Source organism: Lampris incognitus, chromosome 21 (genome assembly GCF_029633865.1).
Source record: "Lampris incognitus isolate fLamInc1 chromosome 21, fLamInc1.hap2, whole genome shotgun sequence".
Classification (NCBI taxonomy): Eukaryota; Metazoa; Chordata; class Actinopteri; order Lampriformes; family Lampridae; genus Lampris; species Lampris incognitus.
In genome coordinates this window covers 15,039,684-15,066,046 of record NC_079231.1, presented here as the reverse complement: position 1 = coordinate 15,066,046, position 26,363 = coordinate 15,039,684, and the positions used below count along the sequence as shown (strand labels likewise).

The window sequence follows — 26,363 nt, the reverse complement described above, 5'->3', positions numbered from 1 at the left end:
AGAGCAAGAGGGGCTGAGAGAAGGTACAGATAACGAGAGGGAGAGGGGGACTGGGAGAAGGTACAGATAAGAGAGAGAGGGAGGGGGAGAGAGAGATGTCTAATCTTCCCACCGGTAACATCCATTCACCACATGTGAAACAGCTGGAATAACATGGCGACCATGCTTCCTTGACATCACATGACATTGCACTGTTCCAGTCCTGAGTATCAAACTTCACCCTGATATAAACGCTTTCTGAAGTCCCCCTGTGGTCGGGGAACCTAGTGTGCTGTAAAGTGACCACTGCATATAACAGTTTAAGAAATGTACAGTCAGTTCATATCTGATGGAGGGGACAGCCTCCCAAGTTCAACCTAACAGTAAGCGTCCAGGGATAGATTTGCTGAGTTATAGAGAAGCATCGCCCACCTCAGAATGAGTCGAACGTTTGCTCCTGTTTATAACCTGAAGTAGTACGCTCAGTGAATCAAAACGTCTGTCTACCTAGTTTTGAATCTCCTCTTTCAAACAATTGTAAAAGCAGCTGACAAGAACGTGAGGAAAGCAGTAAATATGGTCAACACTGTACCAGCATCATTGAGTTTTTCAGTCTCATATTTCAATGAGAGGTTAAAAAAAACCATACAAATTCAAAAAAATATCTTTTTTCCCTCCATGTTTTCTGCAGGTACAGTCATTTTGTGACTGTCTTTTGAAAAACTTCAGTGGAGTAGGAAAGAAAAGAAAGGAAAAATAGTCGATTTGTGACTCTGTATGTATACCAACAGATCCAGCAGGTATTTTGCCTTTTCGCTTTGGGTCCTTATCTTTAAAAAAAAAAGTCTTAAAATAGGATTTGCGTTGGTCTTGTCGCAGAACATGTGTAACTTTCATGAGCTGAACGTGGCCTCAACAGTTTCCACAGTTTTTGGTCGTCGGTTCTTTTTTTAGTTCGCGTTCAACCGTGTCTACAAGTGCATGTTTGCCCACACATGTGAACGGCCTTGCTGTCAGCAGAAACTGGCAGCAGAGGCACGTCCACCTCGCTCTTCTCCGCCGTTTCCCCTTTTGCTGTCATCCCGGCGACCGAGCCCTTCCTGTTCAGGTAGTCCTCAAGCTGCTGTTTCTTCTTCTGCTCCTCCTTTACGGTGACGCCCACCTCTGAGCCGGGTCGGGAAAGCTGCTGCTTGCCGTAAGGCGGCGGAGGTGTCAAACAAGGCATCAGGTGGACCTCGCCACTGTCGTTCATGAGCTGGACGCAGGTGTAGAAATGCGGCGGTTGCCCGGTGGCAACACTGATGACCCCGACCGGTTTAGAGGCGGGGGAATTAGGCTGGCCGGACCGTCCCATCATGCTGTAGTCTGTACCAGGAACCGACACCATCGTGGGCCATGCATATGAGGTGGGCGTGCCCGTTTGTGGAGCCAGCGAGGTGGGCAGGAAGGACTCGGTGGGCAGGGAGCAACACGTGGCCGGGGTCTGGGTCATCGCTGGGCAACAGCCGGAAGCCAGCATTGTGCCATCGTCGGGGATCATCAGTGGCGCCTCCTTCTCCCTGTCTGTCCACTCAGTTTGGACGCCCCCAACCCCCTGGAGGCCAGCGAAACTGCCATCCATGCTGACCTGGTCCCACACCTCCTCGATGTAGCTTGGGGGATTGTAGCTGTGGAAGGAGCTGAAGTGGCGGTTGATCTCCTCTATGTGCCCCTTCTGAATGGGGGGTCCAGAGCAGGGGAGGAGGAGGAAGTTAGAGAGAGAAGTAGAGCAAGGGAAAAAGGCAGCAAGGAGATATTAGGGGCCAGGATGGAGGAGATTGGGTGGGGGTGGGTGGTGGGGGCAGAGAGAAATGGTTAAAAAAAAGTACCACCGTATCACTTGAAAATATTGATGATTATGACATTGGCACTCCAGATAACATAACTTTGTGTTTGTATGTGTGTGTGTCTCTGTGCTCTTGCCTTCAGCAGTAGTGGGTTGATGCCTAAAATCCGAGGCTTAGGAATGGCCGGAAGTAAGCATGCTTTTATCCTGCAGAAATAAATGTCCAGAGACAAACTGTTAAAAGCCAGTTTACACTGTTACAGTTTAATTTAGCAGACACTTTTATCCAAAGCGACGTACATCTGAGAGTTAATACAACACAAGCAAGGATCTAGTCAGGAGACAACAACGCAGGTTGAGTGCCAAAAAAATAGGTTCAAGTCCGATAGGACATAGGTGTCAACAGGCAGTGCACAAAGACAATTCATAGGGTGCATAGAAGCATTTTTTTCAGTATTTTTATTAATACCATCAGATGTGGAGGTGTTCGTGAAAGAGCCGGGTCTTTAGCTTCTTCTTAAAGATGGAGAGGGACTCAGTGGATCAAAGGGAGATTGGTAACTCATTCCATCACTGCAGAACTACAGAAGAAAAGAGTCTGGCTTGTGACTTAGGGCCCCGTTGAGGCAGAAGTACCAGGCGCCTTTCATTGGCAGAGTGTCGTGAGCGGGACTGAGTGTAGACCTGAATGAGGGAGTTCAGGTAGGCGGGAGGCATTTTAGTTGCTGTTTTGTAAGCGAGCATCAAGGTTTAGAATTTGATGGGGGCAGCAACTGGGAGCCAGTGGAGGGATATGAACAGTGGAGTGACGTGCTGTTTTGGGTTGGTTGAAGACCAGACATGCCGCCGTGTTCTGGATCATTTGCAGAGGTTTGAAAGTGCATGCAGGAAGACCTACCAGTAAGGAGTTGCAGTAGACAATGTGTGATATTACAAGAGCCTGTACCAGGAGGTGTGCTGCATTCTCAGACAGGTAGGGTCTAATTTTCCTGATGTTGTACGGGGCAAATCGGCACGACCGAGCAATCGAGACCACATGACGTTAGTTGGTCATTAGTCATGACACCCAGGTTTTGGGCAGACTTCTTGCACATGAGTTGGGTTGATCCGAGTTGGATATTGATCTGTTGTTGTATGGATGGACTGGCTGGGATGACAAGGAGCTCAGACTTCGATAGGTTAAGCTTAAGGTGGCATTCTTTCATCCATGCAGAGAAATCAGCAAGGCATGACGATATCCATCTCAAGACTGTGAGGTCATCTGGCAGGAATGATAGGAAGAGCTGGGTATCGTTGACGCGCACACGTATGAATCTACACCCAAAACACATCCATGAAAGCAATCACAAACATGCAAACGTCTCCGTGGACAGAAAAAACAAAAACCATTCATGTGTGATTTACATCTTTTCATGGCTCCGGCCCTGATTCTAAATACATATGATGCGTTTTGCTTTGGCTCCTGTCTGTATTAATGTCCCTCGTGGTCTTGGTCCTTTATCTCTTTGTGACAAACACGTCTGAGTTGACCTAAGATAAAAAAAGATACCTTCTTACATTTAAAGCGTTCGCCACTGCACACAACACAAATCAGCAGCGGGACCAACAGACAGTGTTTGACCTGAGACAGTTATAAGAATGATGATCAGCACAGACGCTTATTTCTAATGACTGCGCAGCGAAAGCAAAAGAACTGATGTAATGAGACAAAAGAAATGCAAACGAAAAATAGAAAATGTCAATTTGACTGTGCCTTGCACGCCGTCTTACCAGGGACCCTGTGGTGTCCTCTAGCAGCTAACCGCTCACTAGCTGCACTTTACCCCACAACTATAGACTGTGTTGTTTCAGCTTTCCCTTGTTCTTTTCCATGGACATGTTGGGCCTCATTCTTACGTACAAATTTGTTCTTAGACATTCATGGAATTTTTTAGCCCTCAAGATTGTCTGACAGGGGGCGTCCGGGTGGCGTGGTGGTCTATTCCAACATGAGGATCACTGGTTCAACTCCCCATGTTACCTCTGGCTTAGTCGGGCGTCCGTACAGACACAACTGGCCGTGTCTGTGGGTGGGAAGCCGGATGTGGGTATGTGTCCTGGTCGCCGCACTACCGCCTCCTCTGGTCGGTCGGGGCGCCTGTTCAGGGGGGAGGGGGAACTGGGGGGGGGATAGCGTGATCCTCCCACGCGCTATGTCCCCCTGGCGAAACTTCTCACTGTCAGGTGAAAAGAAGCGGCTGGCGACTCAACGTCTCGGAGGAGGCATGTGGTAGTCTGCAGCCCTCCCCAGATCGACAGAGGGGGTGAAGCAGCGACCGGGACGGCTTGGAAGAGTGGGGTAATTGGCCAAGTACAATTCGGGAGAAAAAGGGGGAGGGGGGGGTCCAAAAAAATGGTCTGACAGTCAGTGGCAAAGCCTGATGGTTAATTGTAATTCCTTCCCCCTAACATGTATTGTCTACTTCTTGCAATGAGCAGTCACCCAGGCTTGCAAAGACATCAGTGTTAGCCAACTGGCATCTAAATTCAGGGATTACCCAGGTTCTACACTGGTCTCTGAGACAAACTTCAGGGCTAACAAATTCCACAGGTGTGTACAAATTTGTACGTATGGACGATTGATGAATGAGGCCCACTGTCATTCTGCACCTAGTAGTATATAATACGTACTGTCTTTATTGGACCTGCTGTAATTATGGTATGGGCTTGGCACCTTTTGGGAAACCATGTCACGTGTAAATATGAGATTTTTGTTTTCTATTGTCAACTTGTTTTACTCTCCCTGGTGCTGTACAAATAGACATCATTTAGTACTATTTATCTTTCCCTACATTTGCGCGCATTATGTTTGCATAATCATATATTTAATAAGCGTGAATGTAAGATAACGTAAATAAAGTTAATAGCAATACAACCCTCCGGTCGTGGTTCACTTCTGTACACTTTTTACACAATACAGTATTCATATTCAAAAACACTGCACCTAAAGAAGTACTATCCACAGCAGTATCTGCAGATCAAGGGAGTATTGGGAATATTGAGCTGTGTTCGAATTAAGTAAAACTATCAAAAATGTTAATTGGCTAGAATCCAAAGCATCCTAAAACACATTGTGACTGTCAGCTGTCACTGACTGTATAAAAACAATTAAAATGGAGGACATGAAATATGATTTATTTGTAAAGGTTCACACTAATCTGTGTGTATCTTTTTCAAATTGTCACTGCCTTTTTAAGTTTGAAGCTAATAAAAATTGGCTCTGGGTTGGGAAAAGAGTTGCTGAACTTTCGTATAATAGGAATACATTTTAACGTACTAGCAGGTACGTATGTCCCCTTAAAACAGAGCTGCAAGATTAGCTGCAGAGAGATTGGCACCCCGTGGACCCACCACCCGCAGGGATGAGCATTGGGGGTAGGGTGCAATGCAGGCCGGGCGACAGGCAAAGGCGAGTACCGGGGCATGCCGACCTGCGGCATTGCGGACTGGTCCAGGAGGACCAACTGGGAGGAGACCCCGGGGTAGACCCAGAGCTCGCTTGAGGGACTACATGTTGATTCTGGCACTGGGAACACCTTGGGATCCACCAGGAGGAGCTGGAGGGCATTGCTGGGAGATGGACATCTGGAGTGCCCTACTTAGCTTGCTATCACTGCGACCCGACCCCAAAGAAGCGGCTGAAGATGAGAGATGTTTTGTGTGTGTGTGTGTCCACAACCCACCTCTTGCTCTGTGGAATGATTCCAAACCCCACAACCAGCAGGGCCATGACACTGACTCCTGTCACCAAAATCAGCACCAGGAGTTTACCTGGATGTGATGAAAGACAGTTCATTTACTATTCTTTTCCACTCTCCTTTACCGCTCTCTCTCTTGCTTCCATTCTCTCCAAGCTAATGACAAGGTTTACCTGTGAGCGCCCTGGCCGGGATGTTCATGAGGAGTGTGGCACTCCATTTGCTCCACAGGCCATAGTTGTGTGACCGGCATCGCACTCGGACCACATAGTCCCCCACGGGCAGGCCCAGCAGCTCCACATGGGACTCACGTAGTGACTGTTTCACCTGTGGACAGAGCAAGGACATTTTTTGAAATGGTAAATGCACTGCATTTATATGGCATTTTTCCAGTCTACCGACTACTCAAAGCACTTTAGTGTGTGCCTCACATTCACCCATTCACACACACATTCATATATTGATGGCGGAGGTTGCCTTGCAAGGCGCCAACCTACTCATCAGGAGCAGTTAGGGGTTCAGTGTCTTGCTCAAGGATACTTCAACACGCTCTCTGGAGGAGCCGGGGATTGAACCAGCAACCTTCTGATTACTACATGACCCGTCCTACCTCCTGAGCCATGTCGCCCCTGAAGTTTTTCACTTGCACAAGTTCACAGAAAGTTGAATCAGTTGATCCAGATGAACTGATTCAACTTTCTGTGATTTCTTTACCTAAGTTATTGAGCACGCATAAAGACAAGTACAAGTTATGTGTCCGCGGTGAACGTACTATGTGTGCAGTATAGTATTAATACAGTATTGTACCCATATTGTACCTACTATGGGGTCAGGTATGGTATCAATACTGTATAGTACATTGTTGTATATCGGACCTACTGTAGGTGTGGTATGATATGAATACTGTATTGTACCCATATTGGACCTACTATGGGTATGGTATAGCAACATTACTGTGTTGTGTTGCCCAAACTGGGGAAATTACAGGTGTTGTGTTGCATCAACACCATGCTTTACTCATACTGTACTAATCTACCTGTGTACATATGCAAATGCATTTACAGGCACGCATATCAGCGCTACCTACCTTCCAGTTGTCGGGTTCTGTGACCCGTCTGTACTGCAGCTCGTAGACCAGAGTGATCCAACCAAACTGAAGGTCAGAAGGCACCGGGTAAGTCCAAGAGAGCCGCGCGTTGTGGCCCATTTCATCTCCACCAGCATCCGTCAGCGTGTAGGTTACATTAACCGGCGCCTCTGTCTGCACTGTGGTGGAGACGCACACGCATAAACACACACATACTAACTGTCATGTATTAATTTAGAAAAACAAACTTGCGTATGCGCTCACACACACAAACAGCATTTGGCATTCATGATGTGGTGGTCAATCGCCTATATGCTTGACGATGACTGAAATTCTCAAGCATACTTGAAAAGATGTTTGAGAAGGCAGAGCACTATATTTAAAAAAGCAAAAGCATGAAATAGGTTTTGTATATCTGGAGAAAAACACTTGGAAGGCAGCGAAGAGATGAACTTGGATCCGACTAAGCATCCTCATCTTGCTTTATTGTTGCTTTTGCTAGGAAAGGGAGGGACTGTAAACAGCCCGTCTCTGCATATTTTGAGTTGATTGTCAATGGGTTTATCCGTCTTGGCACCAAAATCAAATGGAAAAAAGCCTGAGGCTCCCCTCCAGTGTCCTTGATCTGATGAAGAGACAGAACTGTGTCACGAAGGTGAATGAATGCAACGAAAGGTGTTTCATAATTAGGTTGAAATTTGGACTGCAACTGAACAATTGAATTACCCTAAGTGGCCATGGGGGGGAATTGGGCTTGGGCCAATGTATGAAAAGCTTACAAAAGTACAAAGAAAGCTGTAATAATGGCCCTCTGCTGTACAGAACTCACACAGAGAAAATTGCACCAAATGATGATATTTAACAAGAATATATGCAGCCATGTATGTGCTGTCTATACAGCAGGTGCGGGGTGACTCGGAAAATGGAGAAAAGCGTTCATATCAAAATTGGTGGTAATTCAACACAGAAAAAGATGGTTGAGGGCGTCAAGGGAAACTCAGATTTATAAGAATTACAGAAATACATTTGCCTTAACAACAAAATTGGTAGAAAGGATTTCATTATTTTAATGTGCCATCTGTAGTGAACATTACAGATCTGGAGCTATAGCTTCCAGACTGCATGCTGTTGTGAAAATTCCTGATGTGCCTTCAAGAAGAAAAGCTAAGCTTTACAACCGCCCTCAAAACCACACCTTGTGAACTTGAAATAGATGGCGCAGAAGATGCCCGACAACTAAATCTTGATATTTTATGGAAGATAGATTCTTAAGTCCTAAAATGTCACATTAAATTATTTTTTAGTAAAATTCCTTTGTTTTTGTGTGTGTTAGAACCCTAGGAATGTTTCAGTGAGATTTTAGTGAGTTTGAATTTTTTGAAGAATGATATACAAGTCCATTTATGATGTCCACTGTATTGGACATTGGGTCCACAAATGTATGTTTTTGAGGATTTGCACATTGAGCTCAAAGCTCATTCCCTTTGGTTTAATGGAGGACTTCAGGGAGGGTAGTTAGCAATCGCGCTGTGCAGGGGCGTTTCCAGAATTTGAGGACATTCGGGGCTTAGCCTGGACTTCTGCTGGGGGGGTCGGAGGGGATCCTCCCCCGCAAATTTTTTTTGATAAACAAGCTTTATTTTGATGCTTTTTATGCACTCTGGCACCTTATTTACATTCTTAGTCATTGAAAAATTGAAATGTGTACCTCAAAAACTGTTGTTTACTCCCCAGAATAATTATTAATTATGATGTTAAAAATATTAGTAGTTGTTAGTAATTAGTATTAGTATTGGGTTGAAGCAGAATACTTCACAACTATTATTAAACATTTATTGACATGCTACAGTACCAGACTAGAGAAAAAAGTCAAATGTATTTATGTTAACATTAGTTTATTGGAATATTAAATTTTCTTTCACTCACTCACACACACACACACCATCATCATCATCGGCGGTCATTCGGGGTCGAGTATGACTGTCCTCCTTCTTGGTCCTTGTGGGTCTTCAAGTGGGCGAAGAGGCCAATCCTGGAGCCGCATATTTTGGTGCAGTGTGGGCAGGGGTGGGTGGTGGTAATTGTGGGATTGGTTTGGGCCTTTTTGGTGGAAACTCCCTCCTTTCTGAGTCTGCGCTTGTCTTCTGCAGCACGTCGGAGATCATTACTATAAAGTGCAGCTCCTTCCCGGACAAGTTTTCTCCAGGTCGCCCTGTTGGTTGCTGTGTCCTCCCAGGTCTTAGGGTCTATGTGGCATTTTTTGATGTTGGTTTGGATGTTATCCTTATACCTTTTCTTTTGACCACCTGGGCACATTGTCCTGTGAGAAGCTGGGAGTATAGGACTTGTTTTGGAAGGCGAGAGTCAGGCATATGGATGACATGGCCAGTCCATCTGAGCTGGTGTTGGGCAATGGTGGCAGTGATAGCGGGAATGTTAGCCTCCTCCAGGACGCTGGTGTTGATGTGTCTATCTTCCCAGGTGATTTTGAGGATTTTTCGGAGGCACCTCCGATGATGTGCCTCTAGTGCCTTCAGATGCCTGCTGTATGTGGTCCAGGATTCTGATCCATACAGTAGGGTGGGCAACACTACCGCTTTGTAGACCAGAATTTTCGTTCTGGTCTGGAGGTCGCGGTTTTCAAAGACCCTTTTCCTCAGTCTTGAGAAAACCCTACTGGCACAACTGAGGCAGTGGTGTATTTCCTCATCAACATTAGCTTTGGAGGATAGGAGGCGTCCGAGGTATGTAAAGTGGTCCACATTTTCCAGTCTGGTTTTGTCAACATAGCAGATAGTTGGGGGTGGAGCAGAGTTATTTGTGTTGGGTGGTGGCTGGTAGAGGATCTGGGTCTTTTTTATGTTAAGGGCCAGACCAAACTACTTGTATGCCTTGGCAAAAGCATCCGGAATGCACTGTAGGTCCTCTTCTGAATGGGCCACAAGGGTATTGTCATCGGCGTGCTGCAGCTCCATGATGGATATGATGGTGGTTCTGCTTTTAGCCCTGAATCTGTTGATGTTCAGGAGTTGTCCGTCAGTTCTGTACATGATTCTGACTCCTTGTGGCAGGTGTTTACCCATAAGATGGAGGATAGCAGAAATGAAAATGGAGAACAGGGTAGGAGCAATGACACAGCCCTGCTTGACTCTAGTGTGAACCCTGAAGGGTTCCGTTTCATCTCCACTGCCACTGAGTGCTGTGGCTGACATACTGTCGTGCAATAGTTTCAGTATCCGGATGTATTTGTCTGGGCAGTCAATTTTTGCCAGAACCAGCCACAGAGCCTGACGGTTCAGAGAGTCAAAGGCTTTGGTGAAGTCTATGAAGGCCATGTATAGTGGTTGATTTTGTTTCCGGCATTTTTCCTGTAGTTGGCGAGCAATGAAAATCATGCCCATGGTACTTCTATTGAGCGAAATCCACTCTGAGACTCAGGGAGAATGTTTTCTGACAGGGGGAGGAGTCTATCAGCCAAAACCCGGCGAGTTTTCCTAGTGGTGGATAGGAGGGAAATGCCACGGTAATTTCTGCAGTCTGCCTTGTCTCCCTTCTTAAAGATGGAGACAATGAGGGCATCCCTAAGTTGTGCAGGGATTTCCTTCTTTTCCCATATTTTGAGGAGCAGGGCATGGATGTGACTAAGGAGAACTGGCCCACCATCCTTCAGGATTTCTGCTGGGATGCCGTCAGGTCCAGTGGCCTTGTTGTTCTTCATTTTCCTTATGGCATCCTGCACCTCGTTCCGACTGGGTGGTGCTCCCATATTCTCATTGATGGGTTGTTGAGGGAGTTAGTCAAGGGTCTCCATCTCAGTAGTTGTGTCCCTGTTCAGTAGCTCCTCATAATGCTCTTTCAATCTGTTGGTAATTGACTTATTGTCTTTCAGCAGCGTTAGCCCATCTTTGGAGCAAAGGGGGGCTAGGCAACGGTGGCTGGGGCCATATACCACTCTTGTGGCATCGAAGAAACCTCTGGTATCCCCACAGTCAGCAAGCTGCTGGATCTCCAGAGTCTTCCTTGTCCACCACTGGTTCTTCAGTTGCCTAACCCGAGATTGAACAGCTGCCTTTGCTATGGCATGGGCTACTCTTTTAGCCTTGCAGTTGATGTCATTTTGCCAGGCAATGAAGGTTTGCCGCTTGATGTCAATGAGCTGTTGGATTTTGTTGTTATTCTCATCGTACCAGTCTTGACGTTTCCGGATTTTGTAACCAAGAGTGCTTTTGCAGGAGTTCATGGTGATAGACTTAAGCAGGTCCCAGTGTGTATCAATATCTTCTGGATATTGCTTGGGCAGAGCAGCACTGAGAGTAGCCTGGAGCTGTTCTCGAAAGGTGGTGTCACCCAGCCGTTTGATGTTGAGCTTTGGCCGGCACTGTCTTTTTTGCACCCTTCTCTTCCGCGTGAGACTGATAGACATGATGGAGCGGATGAGGTGGTGGTCTGTCCAGCAGTCATCCGCACTGGTCATTGCTCTGGTGTTGAGCACATCATGGCGGTCGTGGGCGTGGACGACTATGTAATCGATGAGGTGCCAGAGCTTAGAGCGAGGATGCATCCAGGATGGTTTGAGTTTATTTTTTTGGTGGAAAAGTGTGTTGGTGATGACCAGGCTGTGTTCTGAGCACTTTGACAGCAGTAATATGCCGTTGGAGTTCGTGTTGCCAACTCCTTCCTTCCCTATTGTACCTCTCCATAGATTGTGGTTTTGTCCCACCCTCGCATTGAAATCTCCAAGCAGAATTAGCTTGTCCTCCTTGGGGACTTTGGTTAAGATGTTGTCCAGGTCAGCATAGAAGGCCTCCTTCACTTCATCCTGTGCATCAAGTGTTGGAGCGTAGGCACTAACAACAGTGGCCTTTTAGCCACCTGCAAGCATCAGGCGTGTGGACATTAGGCGTTCATTGATGCCCACAGGGAGTTCGGAGAGGTGGTTGACGAGGCTGTTCTTAATAGCAAAACCCACACTGTGGATCCTTGGCTCATCAGCAGGTTTTCCTTTCCAAAAGAAAGTGCATCCGCCTTTTTCCTCCTTCAGCTGCCCTTTATTAGTCAGTCAGGTTTCGGAGAGTGCTGCGATATCGATCCGGAATCTCCTTAGCTCCCTGGCGATGATGGCAGTTCGCCTTTCGGGTCGATCACTGTGTTTGTTGTCCATGAGGGTCCGCACGTTCCAGGTTCTAATGTAAGTTTGCTTCTGTTTATGTTTCTGACCGCTTAGTGGTGATCCCTCTGGGTGCGGTAGCCCAGACAGGAGTTTTCGAGGCAGACTATGTTTAGGGCACCTTTTCCAGCCCCTACCCCTACTGGGGTGAGCAGAGTGGATCCTAAATAGGGCTGCTCAGTCGTGGGTACAGCTGCCGAAAAGCTCTTTCTGCCTCAGCCCAAGAGCTTAGCGACTGAATCAGACACCCACCGCCTGTGTGTCAGGTTGTGGCTAGAAGCTGCCAGACTTCACGGTCCTGCCCCCGTCACCACTTCCTGATCACCACAGGACTTTGTCCGGGACGTTAAACGGTCTGATTCCCTTTCGGGAGGAAACCTGTGCATGGAATCTTTCAATGTAGGGAGGCTGGTGCACAGGCAGCCTCCACACAGTCCTTGGCATAGAAAGGCCAGGATCCAGTGGCATGGAGACCAAGACAACTGGGGGCCTTTCTTTGCTGCAGCCTTCTTCCGCCTTTGCGGCCGTTGTGGTGCTCCTCACAGCCACCATCTTCCGCTTGCTCCGCCGTTGAGGACTTTGTCGCTATTAGCCCATAGCTGGGGCAGTGGTTGAGAGACGCCAGGGCGTGTCCACACACTGGTCGGCCTGCGTGCCTTCTCTCTGGGGCCCACTGCTGCTCCAAGATCCCCTACAGTTTGGCCTGGGACCGCAAAGTACCCAGTTACCGTGTGTGGCTACGAGGAGGCACTGCAGGAGTCTGGGTGACGGAGAGGCTATGTACCGGCAGGAGGGGACTTAGACACTCGGCTCCTCTTTTCACCCCCTACAAGAGGTCTAGCCGGCGGCAGTAACTGAAAGCAGAAAGTAGCAAGCAGAAGCAGCATGCAGCATGCACTAACTACAAGCACCACTACATGGAGTTAGTTTACAGACCTGCATTTATTTTGACAGGCTGTTATGTTACGAAGACTATCGGACATTCACACACCTTACATTTTTTTGTCAGGCTTCACATAGGCTTAAATTATATTTGGGGCTACACTCAAAACGTTCGGGGCTTTAGCCCCGGCAAAATGACCTGGTGATGCCAATGGATGGGAGCAGACTCCCGTTGAGCCGATTTCTTTTTTTCAGTTTAGGATGATCCTATAACATATCTGTGAAATATGATCCAGAAACGTCTCACTGTGGTAATAATATTAAGAACCAAGCATGGTGAGACTTGTATGTCGTGCCGGTTGTCAACATACAAAACACAGTTCAATATAGATAAAACATTCAATACACATGTGTAATAGTGTGTGATGTTTTTACATTATTTATCATACATCATTTATCATATGTCATTCGGCTCTTTCTGCTGAGCTGAGCCAAATGATCTGGCTCACTGAAAAGAGCTGGGGGCGTCTGGGTGGCATGGCGGTCTATTCCATTGCCTACCAACATGGGGATCACCGGTTTGAATCCCCGTGTTACCTCCGGCTTGGTCAGGTGTCCCTACAGATAAAATTGGCCATGTGTGCAGGTAGGAAGCCGGATGTAGGTATGTGTCCTGGTCTCTGCCCTAGTGCCTCCTCTGGTCGGTCGGGGTGCCTGTTCAGGGTGGAGGGGGAATTGGGGGGAATAGCGTGATCCTCCCACGTGCTGCGTCCCCCCTGGCGAAACTCCTCGCTGTCAGGTGAAAAGAAGCGGCTGGCAACTCCACATGTATTGGAGGAGGCATGTGGTAGTCTGCAGCCCTCCCTGGATCAGCAGAGGGGATGCAGCAGCGACCGGGACGGCTCGGAAGAGTGGGGTAATCGGCCAAGTACAATTGGGGGGGGGGGGGGGCTGGAATTCCCATCACGAAGATATCTTCTGACAGCAGCGTCAATGTAATCAAAAATGCTTACTATGATGTGGCACGAAATTCGCTTGTTCTTTTTTCAGGCAAGTGTCCAAAGCTGCACAAGGAAAGCCAAGTGAGATTTTGCTTTGCGTTTGGTTAAAAAGCACAGTAAGTTTCTTTCCAAGCCCAGCATGCCTTACCAATCTCTGCAACGTCCAGGCAGTGCTCCTGGGAAGTATAGTTCCTGGTGGCGGTGATGGCGGTCACGTTCATACAGTAGATCTTCCATACTGACGTGTGGCTGCTGTCAAAGTAGCAGCTGTTTGGTCCACTAGTCACATAGTCTGGACACTCATGCTTGGGCCCCTTACTGTACATGTAAACAGACGAAACAAACCAACCCCATTAAAGCATGGTTAAATTATTTTCTGTTAACAACCAACACATTCTCTTCCCACTGTGTCATATCTTGATGCTCTTGACAAATCCTTAATTTATAATGTGGACGGTACCCTTTGGCGACTGTACAGATGTGCAAATACAAACCATGAACCCCATGGATTTTCTGCATGTAGTATCTCTGCCTGTTCTGTTGTTCACATGCTTATTCTATTAATCTCTTTAATACCTATAATTTTTCTATTTTGATTTTTTTGAATTCCCCCCCCCCAATTGTATCCGGCCAATTACCCCGCTCTTCCAAGCCGTCCCGGTTGCTGCTCCACCCCCTCTGCCGGTCCAGGGAGTGCTGCAGACTACCACATCAAATCAAATCCAATCAATTTTATTTGTATAGCCCAATATCACAAATTACAAATTTGCCTCAGTGGGCTTAACAGCAACACAACATCCTGTCCTTAGACCCTCTCATTGGATAAGGAAAAACTCCCTAAAAACCCCTTTAACAGGGAGAAAAAATAGGAAGAAACCTCAGGGAGAGCAACAGAGGAGGGATCTCTCTCCCAAGACAGACAGCGTGCAATGGATGTTGTGTTCATGCAATTTACATAATACAACATTGAAAGAGGATAACAGAATTATAATGGACATAAAATTTATGAAGAACATGATGCACAGGATGCCAAGCAATGTCCACGTGCCAACAGAGCAGTCCAGGACCCAAGCCACGTGACCAGCATCATCATGTAGTAAGAAAAACTTAGGTGAGGAGTGGAAGGGCAGGCAGCATCCAAATGGCAGCCACCATCACCACGGAGACCTGGGAGGAGAACTGACTGCACATGCATGCAAGAGAGACTCACATGACACCATTCAAACACAGAAAAAGAGAAAGGAGAAGACATCATTCAGAGAGAGAGAAAAGACATGTTAGAGAAGAGAACAGTTTGCAATAGTCATTAGCCATAATCAATTAAGTCATAAATTCGTCATAATCTAAACTTGATAATCTCGTCGGCAGAAGAGTGGTTGGTAAATTCATTGAGACAGAAAACCAACCCGCCATCCAGTACAGGTTGTGAAGCACTCAACTTAAAGGCAACTAATTGTAAACTAAGGCAAAAAGACGAGTTTTAAGTTTGGATTTAAAGGACTCAACAGACTCCGATTGTCTGATGGCAGCAGGCAGTTTATTCCGCAAAAATGGAGCCCGATAAGAAAAGGCCCTGCCACCAGCTGACTTCTTTTTAACTTTGGGTACACACAGGAGCCCTGTATTTTGAGAATGAAGTGCTCGAGATGGCATGTAAGGTTTAAGGAGATCAGACAGGTAGGATGGGGCAAGCCCATTTAGGATTTTATAAGTCAGCAGAAGCACCTTGTATTCTGATCTAACATGGATAGGAAGCCAATGAAGGGAGGCAAGAATTGGTGTAATATGGTCAAATTTCCTAGTTTTAGTTAGGATTCTAGCAGCAGCATTCTGAACCATCTGAAGACTTTTAGTACTAGAATGTGGCAGACCTGAGAACAGAACATTACAGTAATCATGTCTGGATGAAACAAATGCATGTATTAGAATCTCTGCGTCAGCCATGGAGAGAAAAGACCGAATTTTAGATATGTTACGTAAATGAAAAAAGGCAGTCTTGGTGATTTCTTTAATGTGCTTATCAAAGGAAAGGCTGGGATCAAATGTAACACCAAGATTTTTGGCTGCCACACACGATTGTTATCGTTACTTGATCAAACTGGTGTCTGTGTCTAGCAGGGCCAATGACTAGCATCTCGGTTTTATCTGGATTTAAAAGCAGAAAGTTAAGTGACATCCAGTTTTTCATAGTAGCCAAGCAGGCCTCTAAGTAAATGATTTGAGTATGATCATCAGCCCTTATAGGCACATACAGCTGAGTATCATCAGCATAGCAATGGAAATTTATTCCGTAACTGCGTATAATTTGGCCAAGAGGTGTAATGTAAAGAGAGAAAAGTAGAGGGCCAAGTACTGAGCCCTGTGGCAAATCGTGTTTAATGTCAGAAAATTTTGATTTAATATTATTATAGCAGACACAATGTGTTCGTCCAGATAAGTAGGACTTAAGCCAAGAGAGAGCTAAGCCAGAGACACCAAAATTACAATTTAATCTATCCAAAAGTATACAGTGATCAATGGTGTCAAAGGCTGCACTGAGGTCCAGTAGTAGAAGCACAGAAGTGGAATCAGAGTCGATCGCCAGTAGAAGATCATTTACCACTCTGGTCAGAGCAGTCTCAGTGGAGTGACAGGGCCTGAAAGCCGACTGAAAAGGTTCATATAGATCGTTTTCTTTTATATGGGTCAAAAGTTGTTGATACACAACTCTCTCTAGTACTTAAGAGAAGAATGGAAGATTAGAGACTGGCCGATAGTTATTATGAGACCCTGGATCAAGGTGCGGTTTTTTAAGTAGAGGTTTAACCACAGCTGTCTTAAAACTGCTGGGAACAATGCCAGTAGTAAGAGATAAATGAACAATGTCTAGCATTGTAGGTCCAAGAAAAGGCCAGAGGTCTTTAAAAAGTTTTGCTGGTAAGGGATCAAGTAGGCAAGCAGTTGGTTTAGAAGCTGACACGAACTTAGTCAAAGTATCAAGTGAGATAGTCTCAAAAGCTGTAATAACTGGAACTGACAGTGACTCATTGCGTAGATATGAACTTAGTACGACAGGATCTGCAGGAGTAGATGGAGTTGAAGAACTAATTTTGTTTAAGATCTCCTCAACCTTATTGCAGAAAAAATCTAGAAATTCATGGGCTGTGAATGGTGAGCAGCTAATAGAGGACTGCTTTTTAGTAAGTTTAGATACAGTGTCAAAGAGAAATCTGGGGTTATGTTTATTAATATTTATTAAGTGAGAGAGATATGATGTTTTTGCAGTAGATAAAGCACGCTTGTATTTCAATAAACACTCGTGCCACGATAGGTAAAAAGTTTCCAATTTTGATTTTCGCCATTTACATTCCAGTCTCCTGCAGGTCCGCTTAAGAGCACGTGTCTCATCATTAAACCAGGGTGTAGGCCTCTTTAGTCGCCTAGCTCTGGTAGTGAGAGGTGCAACTGAATCGAGGAGACTAGAGAGGGCCACATTTAAGTCACTAGTGAAATTTTCAACAGAGTCATTTACCACAGTGAAAGGAGCCAAGACTTCAGGCAGCTGCTGGCCAAATGCAGCTACAGTGGAGGGACTGATATGGCGAGTTCAATTTCATCTGTGCTGACATTAACTGGACAGGCCAATAATGATTCAAATTTGATGAGAAAATGATCAGACACAGCAGATGTGGTTGGTAAGACATTCAGATCAGAAACAGCTATTCCTTTAGATAAAACCAAATCAAGGGTGTTACGACTGCAATGAGTCGACTCTTGAACAAACTGAGTGAACCCAAAAGTATCAACTAGTGCCAGAAAGGCTTTACTTAGAGCAGGGGTCGGGAACCTTTTTGACTGGGAGAGCCATAAAAGCCAAATATTTCTAAATATATTTCATTGAGAGCCATATAGTATTTTTAACGTATAATAAATTAAATATGTCTTACTTTTAATGCGACTTCTGGTGCTGCATGGTTTTGCTGATGGCCTTGTAGTCTGGTTCATACGTGGTGAGGTTGAGCTTCATGCAGGCGTTGAGGCTTCCATCAGTTAAACGTGAGCGTAGGTTGGTCTTAATGTTCCTCATATGCGAGAAAGACTGTTCACATGCATATGTAGAGCCAAACATGGTCAATACGGCAATACTCACACGCTGCATTGTGTGGTATGTCACAGGAAGCTCGTTCCGAGTTTTAAGAATCAGCTGGTCTTCAGGTTGAAGATTTTTAATTTCTGTCCACTTGTGTTCCCTCGCCAGCTCTGCTCGCTGTCGCGCAAGACTTTCCAACTCTCCATTAAGTGACTTTAACTTACTCATCCACATGTCTGATGCCTTCAGGTCAGCAACTTCCAGCTCAAAGTCTCCGATAGAGACCCCGGGGATGCATGTCAGGTCGATTTTGTCCACTGCACACTCATGTGGATGAGTGATGAACTTGAAAAGACCAGTGCGCGCACGAAATTCTCCAAAACGTGCTTTGAATGACTGCAGGAGATTGGACGTAAAGCCAGCTAGCTGCTGGAGATCCAGATGTTGAGTGGAGTCACTTGCTAAGCATGCATCTCTAAATTGTTGCAGTCTTTCAAAGTGCAGAAGACGACCTGTTTCAATGTCCCTGAGAAAGACTTCCAGCTTGCTTTCAAATGCAAACACTGCTTGTTGAAGGGATGAGATTGTATTTCCAATACCTTGCATTTTCACATTGAGCTGGTTCAGATGGCCAGTTATGCCCACGAGATAGTGAAACTGCAGGAGCCAGTCAGTGTTGTCTAGCTCAGGATGCTTGACGCCTTTCATTTCAAGAAAAGTCCGGATTTCACTCAGGCAAGCTGCAAAACGGCTGAGCACCTTCCCCCTTGACAACCAACACACGTTGCTGTGTAAAAGCAGACCGGGATAATGACTCCCAACTTCTTCTAACAGAGCTTTAAACTGGCGATCATTTAAAGCTCGGGCAACAATGAAGTTGACCACTCGAATGACCAGAGACATCACCTCACCAAGCTCCTGGCCACACGTCTGAGCGCAAAGCGCCTCCTGGTGCAGGATGCAATGAAAACTTAGGATGGCTCTCTTTTCATGTTCACGGAGAAGCGCTACAAATCCTTTGTTCTTCCCCAACATACAGGGTGCACCATCAGTACAGACAGAAATAAGTTTATCCATCGGTAGTTTTTTTTCTTTAGCAAACTCCATGAAAGACATGAATAAATCCTCTCCTCTTGTTGTCCCTTTCATTGGCAAAACAGCCAAGCTTTCCTCACGCAGTGTGTCACCTGCAGCATACCTGGCAATGATACTGCACTGAGATAGATGGCTAACGTCTGTTGACTCATCTAACGCGAGAGAAAAGTATGTCCCGGCGTTTATGTCCTTAATTTGTGTTTCCTCGACTTGATTTGCCATCATGATGCTACGATCGTGCACAGTTCTTGCTGACAGGGGCATGTCTTTTATTCGTTTGATTATCTTGTCTTTATTTGGGAAGTCATCAAACAGTTCATTGGCCACATCAAGCATGAATGTTTTGGCATACTCGCCATCTGTGAATGACTTTCCATTCCTTACTATTGCCAAAGCCCCCGCAAAGCTAGCGGAATTCCCGTCACCTTGCTTGGTCCACACACGTAGTTGCTGCTGACTCGTCTGCACTCTCCGCTGTAGCTCCTCGCATGCCCTTTTCCTGCTGTCCCCCGCTGGATATTTCGATGCAAATGAAGCATGGTGCGTATCGAAGTGCCGCTTTATATTTGACCGTTTCATCGATGCAATTTTATCATTGCATATTAGACATACCGCAGATCCTGCTCTCTCCACAAATGCAAATTCCTCTGTCCACACAGCCTGGAATGCATGGTAATCATCGTCTTTTTTTCTTTTCGCCATCTTTTCCGTTACAAGGGTTGAAGCGGATAAACTAGTTGGCTATCTGATAAAATTGATTTCTTCACCTTTACAATGACCCGGACATGCTCGCGAGCCATTGGTTCCCGACCCGACCCACGGGTGACCCGTGACCCGTGAAATTTATCTTCAAAACTAATTTCTGTTTACTTTAAAATGACACAGTATTATTAAGAAATATCACAAGTATTTTAAAATCAGTTCCAAACTGATTTTTTTTGAAAAAAAAATAATTTTCAACTCAAAATTGTCTGGGAGCCATATGCCGTCACCGGAAGAGCCATATATGGCTCGCGAGCCATAGGTTCCCGACCGCTGACTTAGAGGATCAGCAGCCTTATTCAAATGAATATTGAAATCACCTAGAATTAGAATCTCATCAGAGTGAGTAACAAGGCCTGAGACAAACTCTCCAAATTCTTCAAGAAATAACGAGTAACAGCAAGGAGGCTGGTAGAGTATCACAATTTGGACTGAGCCGAGTCTATTCATGGCTGAGGGAGATGGACCAAGAATAAGAGACTCAAAAGACTGGAATTTAGATTCAAGTCTAGAAGTCAGACTGAAAATAGATTTATATATTAAGGCAACACCCCCGCCTTGTTTATTTGCCCGAGCTAAATGGGCATAGGTATAGTCAGGTGGGGAAGCTTCATTTAAGAGAAGGAAAACATTTGGTTTCAGCCATGTTTCACATAACCCAATCATATCAAAACTATGTTCAAGAATCAGATCATTTATTAGTAAGGCTTTGGTAGACAGTGATCTGATATTTATGAAACCAAATTTAAGTGTCTTGTGGAAGTGATCAGTAGTAGGCAGAGCTTTAGAGCCAGTAATAGGTGAAAGATTTATTGAAATTAGACACCTTGTTGAGAGTTTTGGCCACCAACGCTTTGGATGATATGTGGTCACATTCTTGATAACATTAGCTGTTTGGTTTTGTAGATTATTAGGTACTTTGTCGCACATCTCACCACTACCAATGGTAGGAATAATTACTAGATTATTGTGATTCACATATTTAGGAGAGGAGAGCTTGGGAGCAATACAGCAGGGTAGGGAGACAGTCTCAATGTTATAGACCAAGCTATCAGGCTGATAATCTACCCTATGAGAAATTCCCTGACTAACATTAATTAAACTACTTGACTCCACATGCGCACTAGATTTAAACCCAGCAGGCTCTCTAATCACCTGCAACCTGCTGAATGATAAGTCCCTAGTGTCAAAGTAAACGTAAACAGCTATCTATATTGCTAGACAAAAGAGCGGCGCCGTCCCCAGTAGGGTGAATGCCGTCCGCTTTCAGCAGGTAAGGGCAGCCCCAGAAAGAAGGCCAGTTATCAACGAAGCCGAATCCCTGCTCATTACAGTAACGCGCCAGCCAGCAGTTCACTGAGGTGAGCCTACTGTACATCTCATCATTACCCCTCACAGGTAAGGGACCAGAGACAATTAATCGATGCCGACACATCTTTCTGGCAAACTCAAGCATTCTGACTAGGCTGGCTTTTGTGATCTCTGATTGCTTCATTCAAGCATTATTGGTTCCAACATGAATAACAATGTTGCTGAAAGTAGTGGTGCTGTGTGCCTGGGTTCCCTGACTCTCCCTCCGTGATGCCAGCACCCTAAGATTGCCTCCTCCGATACATGTGGAGTCACCAGCCGCTTCTTTTCACCTGACAGTGAGAAGTTTCACCAGGGGGGACAAAGTGTATGGAAGGATCATGCTATTCCCCCTCACCCCCGAACAGGCGCCCCAACCGACCAGAGGAGGCGCTAGGGCAGCGACCAGGACACATACCCACATCCGGCTTCCCACCCACAGACACGGCCAGTCGTGTCTGTAGGGACGTCCGACCAAGCCGGAGGTTACACGGGGATTCGAACCGACGATCCCCACGTTGGTAGGCAATGGAATAGACCACTACACTACCCGGATGCCATTCCTATGATTTTTTTCATTGTTTTTCAAAACACTTTTTCTTTAGCTGTTTAAGGGTTGAGTTGCCCCAATAACCCATGTTAGCCTTCACAGAGTGCTGGCAGTTAAAAAATAGGACAGTCAAACAAGCTTTTGAGCGATGGTCCCCGTGGCGATAGTTCAGGTCAAAAAGGCAATCCAATTTGGCCCAATTTCCCAAAGCATTTTATTCTCTTTTGGACCCTCTGGCTGGGATGCCTCATGGGCAAGCTGGCAGCCATCTGATGTCAATCAAAGCCTGGTGGAAACATCGGCCCACTTTTAGGGACAGAGATCCCAGGAGAGATTGCTTGAAACAGAGTCAAGGATCAAGTTGAGGACATTGAGGAAATGTCCCAACGAACTTTAAAGCTGCTTTGGGGAGTTTTTCACCAATACTTTGACGCCTCTATATGACCGACATAATCGAAAACATTAGCGAGAAGATTAAATATCACTATAAAACGATTCCAAATGTTTGTCTCTGGGCCAGATTCCCCCACGAAATCTGACAAAACGTTTTATGGCACACAGACAGGATGCATAGCCACAATCAGAGATAGACTACCTCATCACTGTATATCTTATAAGGATGGACTGGACCATCAAATTGGATTTGCATGTTAGGGTGAATGTGAAACAACAAATTCAACCTTAGTTTTGTTTCTTTCAGCATAATTTTTATTTGGGTCCATTTTTGCCTTTGTTGGACAGAAATTAGAGCGCACTCAGCAAAGAACCCTGAACCGGATAAAAACTGACAATACCACTCTATACAAACAGGCCTAAGCTCATTTGGTAAGTACTCATTTGGTTTAGTTAAGAGGATGTCTCGCAGTTCTCTTTCTTGGGGGGGCAGCGTGGTGACCAAGAAAATAACAGAACAGGTTGATGTTGACAATACCCTTCAGACACTATTGTCAACACAGATGGTCTCTTGCTTATTAGTTATTCATATGCAAGCATTACTCAGATATGCATGCACAGAGCTTCTCCTTCCGCCATTTCCTTGCAAAAACAATCACCGATATTACAGAAAGAGTCATTATGGACTAGCTAATACCCAGAATATCAAGGAGCAGGCATCAATGTGCTACTTGCTTGCAAATTTATGACCTAAGATTGACATGCAAACTGCAGTGGCCTGTATACGTAGAAACTATATCATTCACAGAGTTTTATATTAATATTGCATGAATTGAGTTATTTTATTGCTCCCTCAGGGTTGGGGATGAGTTGTTGCCTCAAGTGAAGGAGTTCAAGTATCTCGGGGTCTTGTTCACGAGTGAGGCTAGGATAGAGTGGGAGATTGACAGGCGGATCGGTGCAGCATCAGCAGTAATGCGGCTGTACCGGACTGTTGTGGTGAAGAGGGAGCTGAGCCGGAAGGCAAAGCTCTCAATTTACCAGTCAATCTTCATTCCAACCCTCATCTATGGTCATGAGCTTTGGGGTAGTGACCGAAAAGGTGAGATCACAGATACAAGCGGCTGACATGAGTTTCCTCTGTATGGTGTCTGGGCTCAGCCTTAGGAAACCAAACAGAAATGACCTAAAGAGATGTCAGAGAACTACAGTTCATTGACCTAAAGCAATATAAAATTGTGGAAGTATACTGCTCAAAAAAATAAAGGGAACACCTAAAAACACAATATAGACCTCGATGAATGAAATATTTCAGCTGAAAATCTTTATTTTTAGACAGAGGAATGTGTTTAGAGCAAAATAACCTAAGAATGATCAGTGGAAATCAAAATCATTAGCCCATTAAGGTCTGGATTCAGAATCATACTCAAAATCAAAGTGGAAAATGAGAACATAGGCTCATCCAACTTCTGTGGAAATTCTTCAAGACGATTCAAAATGAGGCTCAGTAGTGTGTGTGGCCTCCACGTGCCTGTATGCACTTCCTACAACGTCTGGGCATGCTCCTGATGAGACGACGGATGGTCTCCTGAGGGATCTCCTCCCAGACCTGGATCAGGGCATCGGTCAACTCCTGGACAGTCTGTGGTGCGACATCGCGTTGGCGGATGGTACGAGACATGATGTCCCAGAGGTGCTCGATTGGATTCAGGTCTGGGGAACATGCAGGCCAGTCCATAGCATCAATGCCCTCGACATACAGGAACTGCTGACACACTCTGGCCACATGAGGACGAGCATTGTCATGCATGAGCGGGAACCCAGGGCCCACTGCACCAGCATATGGTCTGACAATGGGTCTGAGGATCTCATCCCGGTATGGTACCGGTACCATATGGTACCTCTGGCTAGCACGTAGAGGTCTGTGCGGCCCTCCAAGGATATGCCTCCCCAGACCATCACTGACCCACTGCCAAACCGGTCATGCTGGAGGATGTTGCAGGCAGCAGAACGTTCTCCACAGCGTCTCCAGACTCTCTCACGTCTGTCACATGTGTTCAGTGTGAACCTGCTCTCATCTGTGAAGAGCACAGGGCGCCAATGGCGAATCTGCCAACCAAGATGTTCTCTTGCAAAGGTCAATCGGGCTGCACGGTGTTGGGCTGTGAGCACAGGCCCCAATTGTGGACGTCGGGCCCTCATACCATCCTCATGCATTCTGTTTCTCACTGTTTGAGCAGAAACCTGCACATTAGTGGCCTGTTGAAGGTCGTTTTGTAGGGCTCCGGCAGTGCTCCTCCTGTTCCTCCTTGCACAAAGGACCAGATAGCGGTCCTGCTGCGGGGTTGTTGTCCTCCTGCGGCCCCCTCCACGTCTCCTGGTGTACTGGCCTGTCTCCTGGTACCTCCTCCATGCTCTGGACACTGTGCTGGGAGACACATCAAATCTTCTTGCCACAGCACGCATTGATGTGCCATCCTGGATGAGCTGCACTACCTGAGCAACTTCTATAGGTTGCAGATACCGCCTCATGCCACCTCTAGTGGTGAGGGCACTAGCAAAATGAAAAACTAACCAAAGATCGGCCAGAAAAGATGAGGACAGGCAAATGGTCTGTGGCCACCACCTGCAAATCCATTCCTTTTATAGGGGTTGTCTTGCAAATTGTCTAATTTCCACCTGGTGGAAATTAGACAATTTACCAACAGGTGAAATTGAGTCACAAATCAGTGTTGCTTCCTAACTGGACAGGTTGATATCTCAAAAGTGTGATTGACTTGGAGCTACATTGCATTGCTTATGTGTTCCCTTTATTTTTTTGAGCAGTGTACATATTACTTCCACAATTTGACATTGTGTGTACATATGCAAACGCATGTATGAGTATACTTCCATGAACATACGTACTCTTTGGAGTATGTGAGGGTGTAGGTTACAACCTCCCCATCGGAGATGTTGTCCAGGGGATGCCACCAGCAGGTGAAGTCCTCCATGTTGGGTGAGCGGCAGTAGTGGATGTGTGGCCTGGTTGTCACAATAACCTCCTCTGTGAAAATAGACACTGGTAGTCAGCCACTGAGAGAGATGCATTCGCAAATGTGCGGCACCAAGGTGGGACTTCTTTCCTAATTGAAAGGTGTGCCCTATTGTGTGGAAGTTAGACACATACAGCCATGCATGCAAAAGTGGAAATGCCTGCACACACACGACCTCACACGCAGGTCGATGTATGCAAAGGCTTGCACTGTTCAGTCTTAACAACTCGTTCAGTTGGTGACAGCAAAATTATCTGCCATGCTGAAATGTCTTTGAGCCAAATTTCGATTCCCTATCAGTACCAGCAACATTTGTTAAGGAACAGACCCCGACCTCTGAACTCCCCCAAGGATGGAGATGGAACAGGAAATCCGGGGTGTTTTCATGGTGCATGCATGCACAAACATTGATTTAGCTTCTGTTGGTGGCAACTGTAGCCCCTAAAGCAGTGGTACTCACTAATTTTCTTAGGAGAGCCACTTATAAGTAAGACCATTCCTCAAAGAGCCACAGAGATTGCAGATATAACTCAGGTGCTTTTTTTATCATCACTCTCAAGATATTTACCATCTTTGTGTATGTTTAAAAAAAATATAGTACCATGCTTTCCATCTCTTTTTATTCTCAATTAATAATTACATTGCATTATTAAAATATATAATGCTTGTTTTTGAGTTTGTAAGGCTGGGAGTGGAACCCATCTTATGTGTGCATGTACATATGCAATTATACATAAGCATTATCAACATGAAAAAAATGTTTCGCAAATACAAAGCTACACACATAGACTATACGTCCACCCATGATCCCACGCTGTTACGTAGCCTACGTTCTTTGACATATCTTCAGTATGCTCCCATCTGCTGGATAATTCATTTCAATGTGCTAAAACAGGACACAAACGGAACCTATAGAAGTAAGTTATAGCTATGTTCTTATTGTTATCAGTGGATCTATATGAGGCGCAAAACAAAGTCTCGTGAGCCGCATAAAGAGTAACACTGCCCTAGAGACAGAGACAAACATGAAACTACACCTGCCATTTTGAGTGTAGCATAAAACGTTAAAGTGCTTTGCTCCACGGGAACACTTTGTCAAGCTCGGTATGTGGCAATTTATCTTAACCTATTAATGTAAGCAAAGGTAACCGGATACCAGTGGGGGGCACGTATGTGCACGTTTGGGGGGTTTGGTTCAGGAGACTTTTTTTTTTCAGGTGAAACAATCCTTCTCAGTGGCCCAATTTAAATTACTAAATAATTAACTTCATGCTTTCTCTGACTTATTTAAATTGGGCCACTGAGCAGCTTGCACCGGCAAAAAAAAAGACTTGTAACTTTATGCTTTCTCTGACTTATAGGCAACAGGCATGGGCGCAAGTCCATGAATACTGGCATGGCATCCAGCATTTTACCTGTGCCCTTGTCCAT

General features: G+C 45.6%; 1 protein-coding gene across 1 annotated transcript; it reads right to left on the bottom strand.

The window, feature by feature from the left end:
- Positions 1-940: 940 nt before the first annotated feature.
- On the bottom strand, positions 941-26,363 carry LOC130131406 (prolactin receptor-like). Its single transcript, XM_056301083.1, has 8 exons — positions 26,348-26,363; positions 24,801-24,943; positions 13,827-13,983; positions 6,629-6,807; positions 5,715-5,868; positions 5,527-5,614; positions 1,942-2,011; positions 941-1,693 (listed from the first exon to the last, which is right to left on the bottom strand). The coding sequence occupies exons 1-8, from the start codon at positions 26,361-26,363 to the stop codon at positions 941-943; spliced, it is 1,560 nt and encodes a 519-aa protein (XP_056157058.1).

Coding starts and splice junctions, on each gene's coding strand:
- LOC130131406 (XM_056301083.1), bottom strand. Junction 5,869..6,628: donor CAGAACCCGACAACTGGAAG/GTAGGTAGCGCT, acceptor CTCTGTCCACAG/GTGAAACAGTCACTACGTGA. Junction 5,615..5,714: donor CCCGGCCAGGGCGCTCACAG/GTAAACCTTGTC, acceptor CATCACATCCAG/GTAAACTCCTGGTGCTGATT.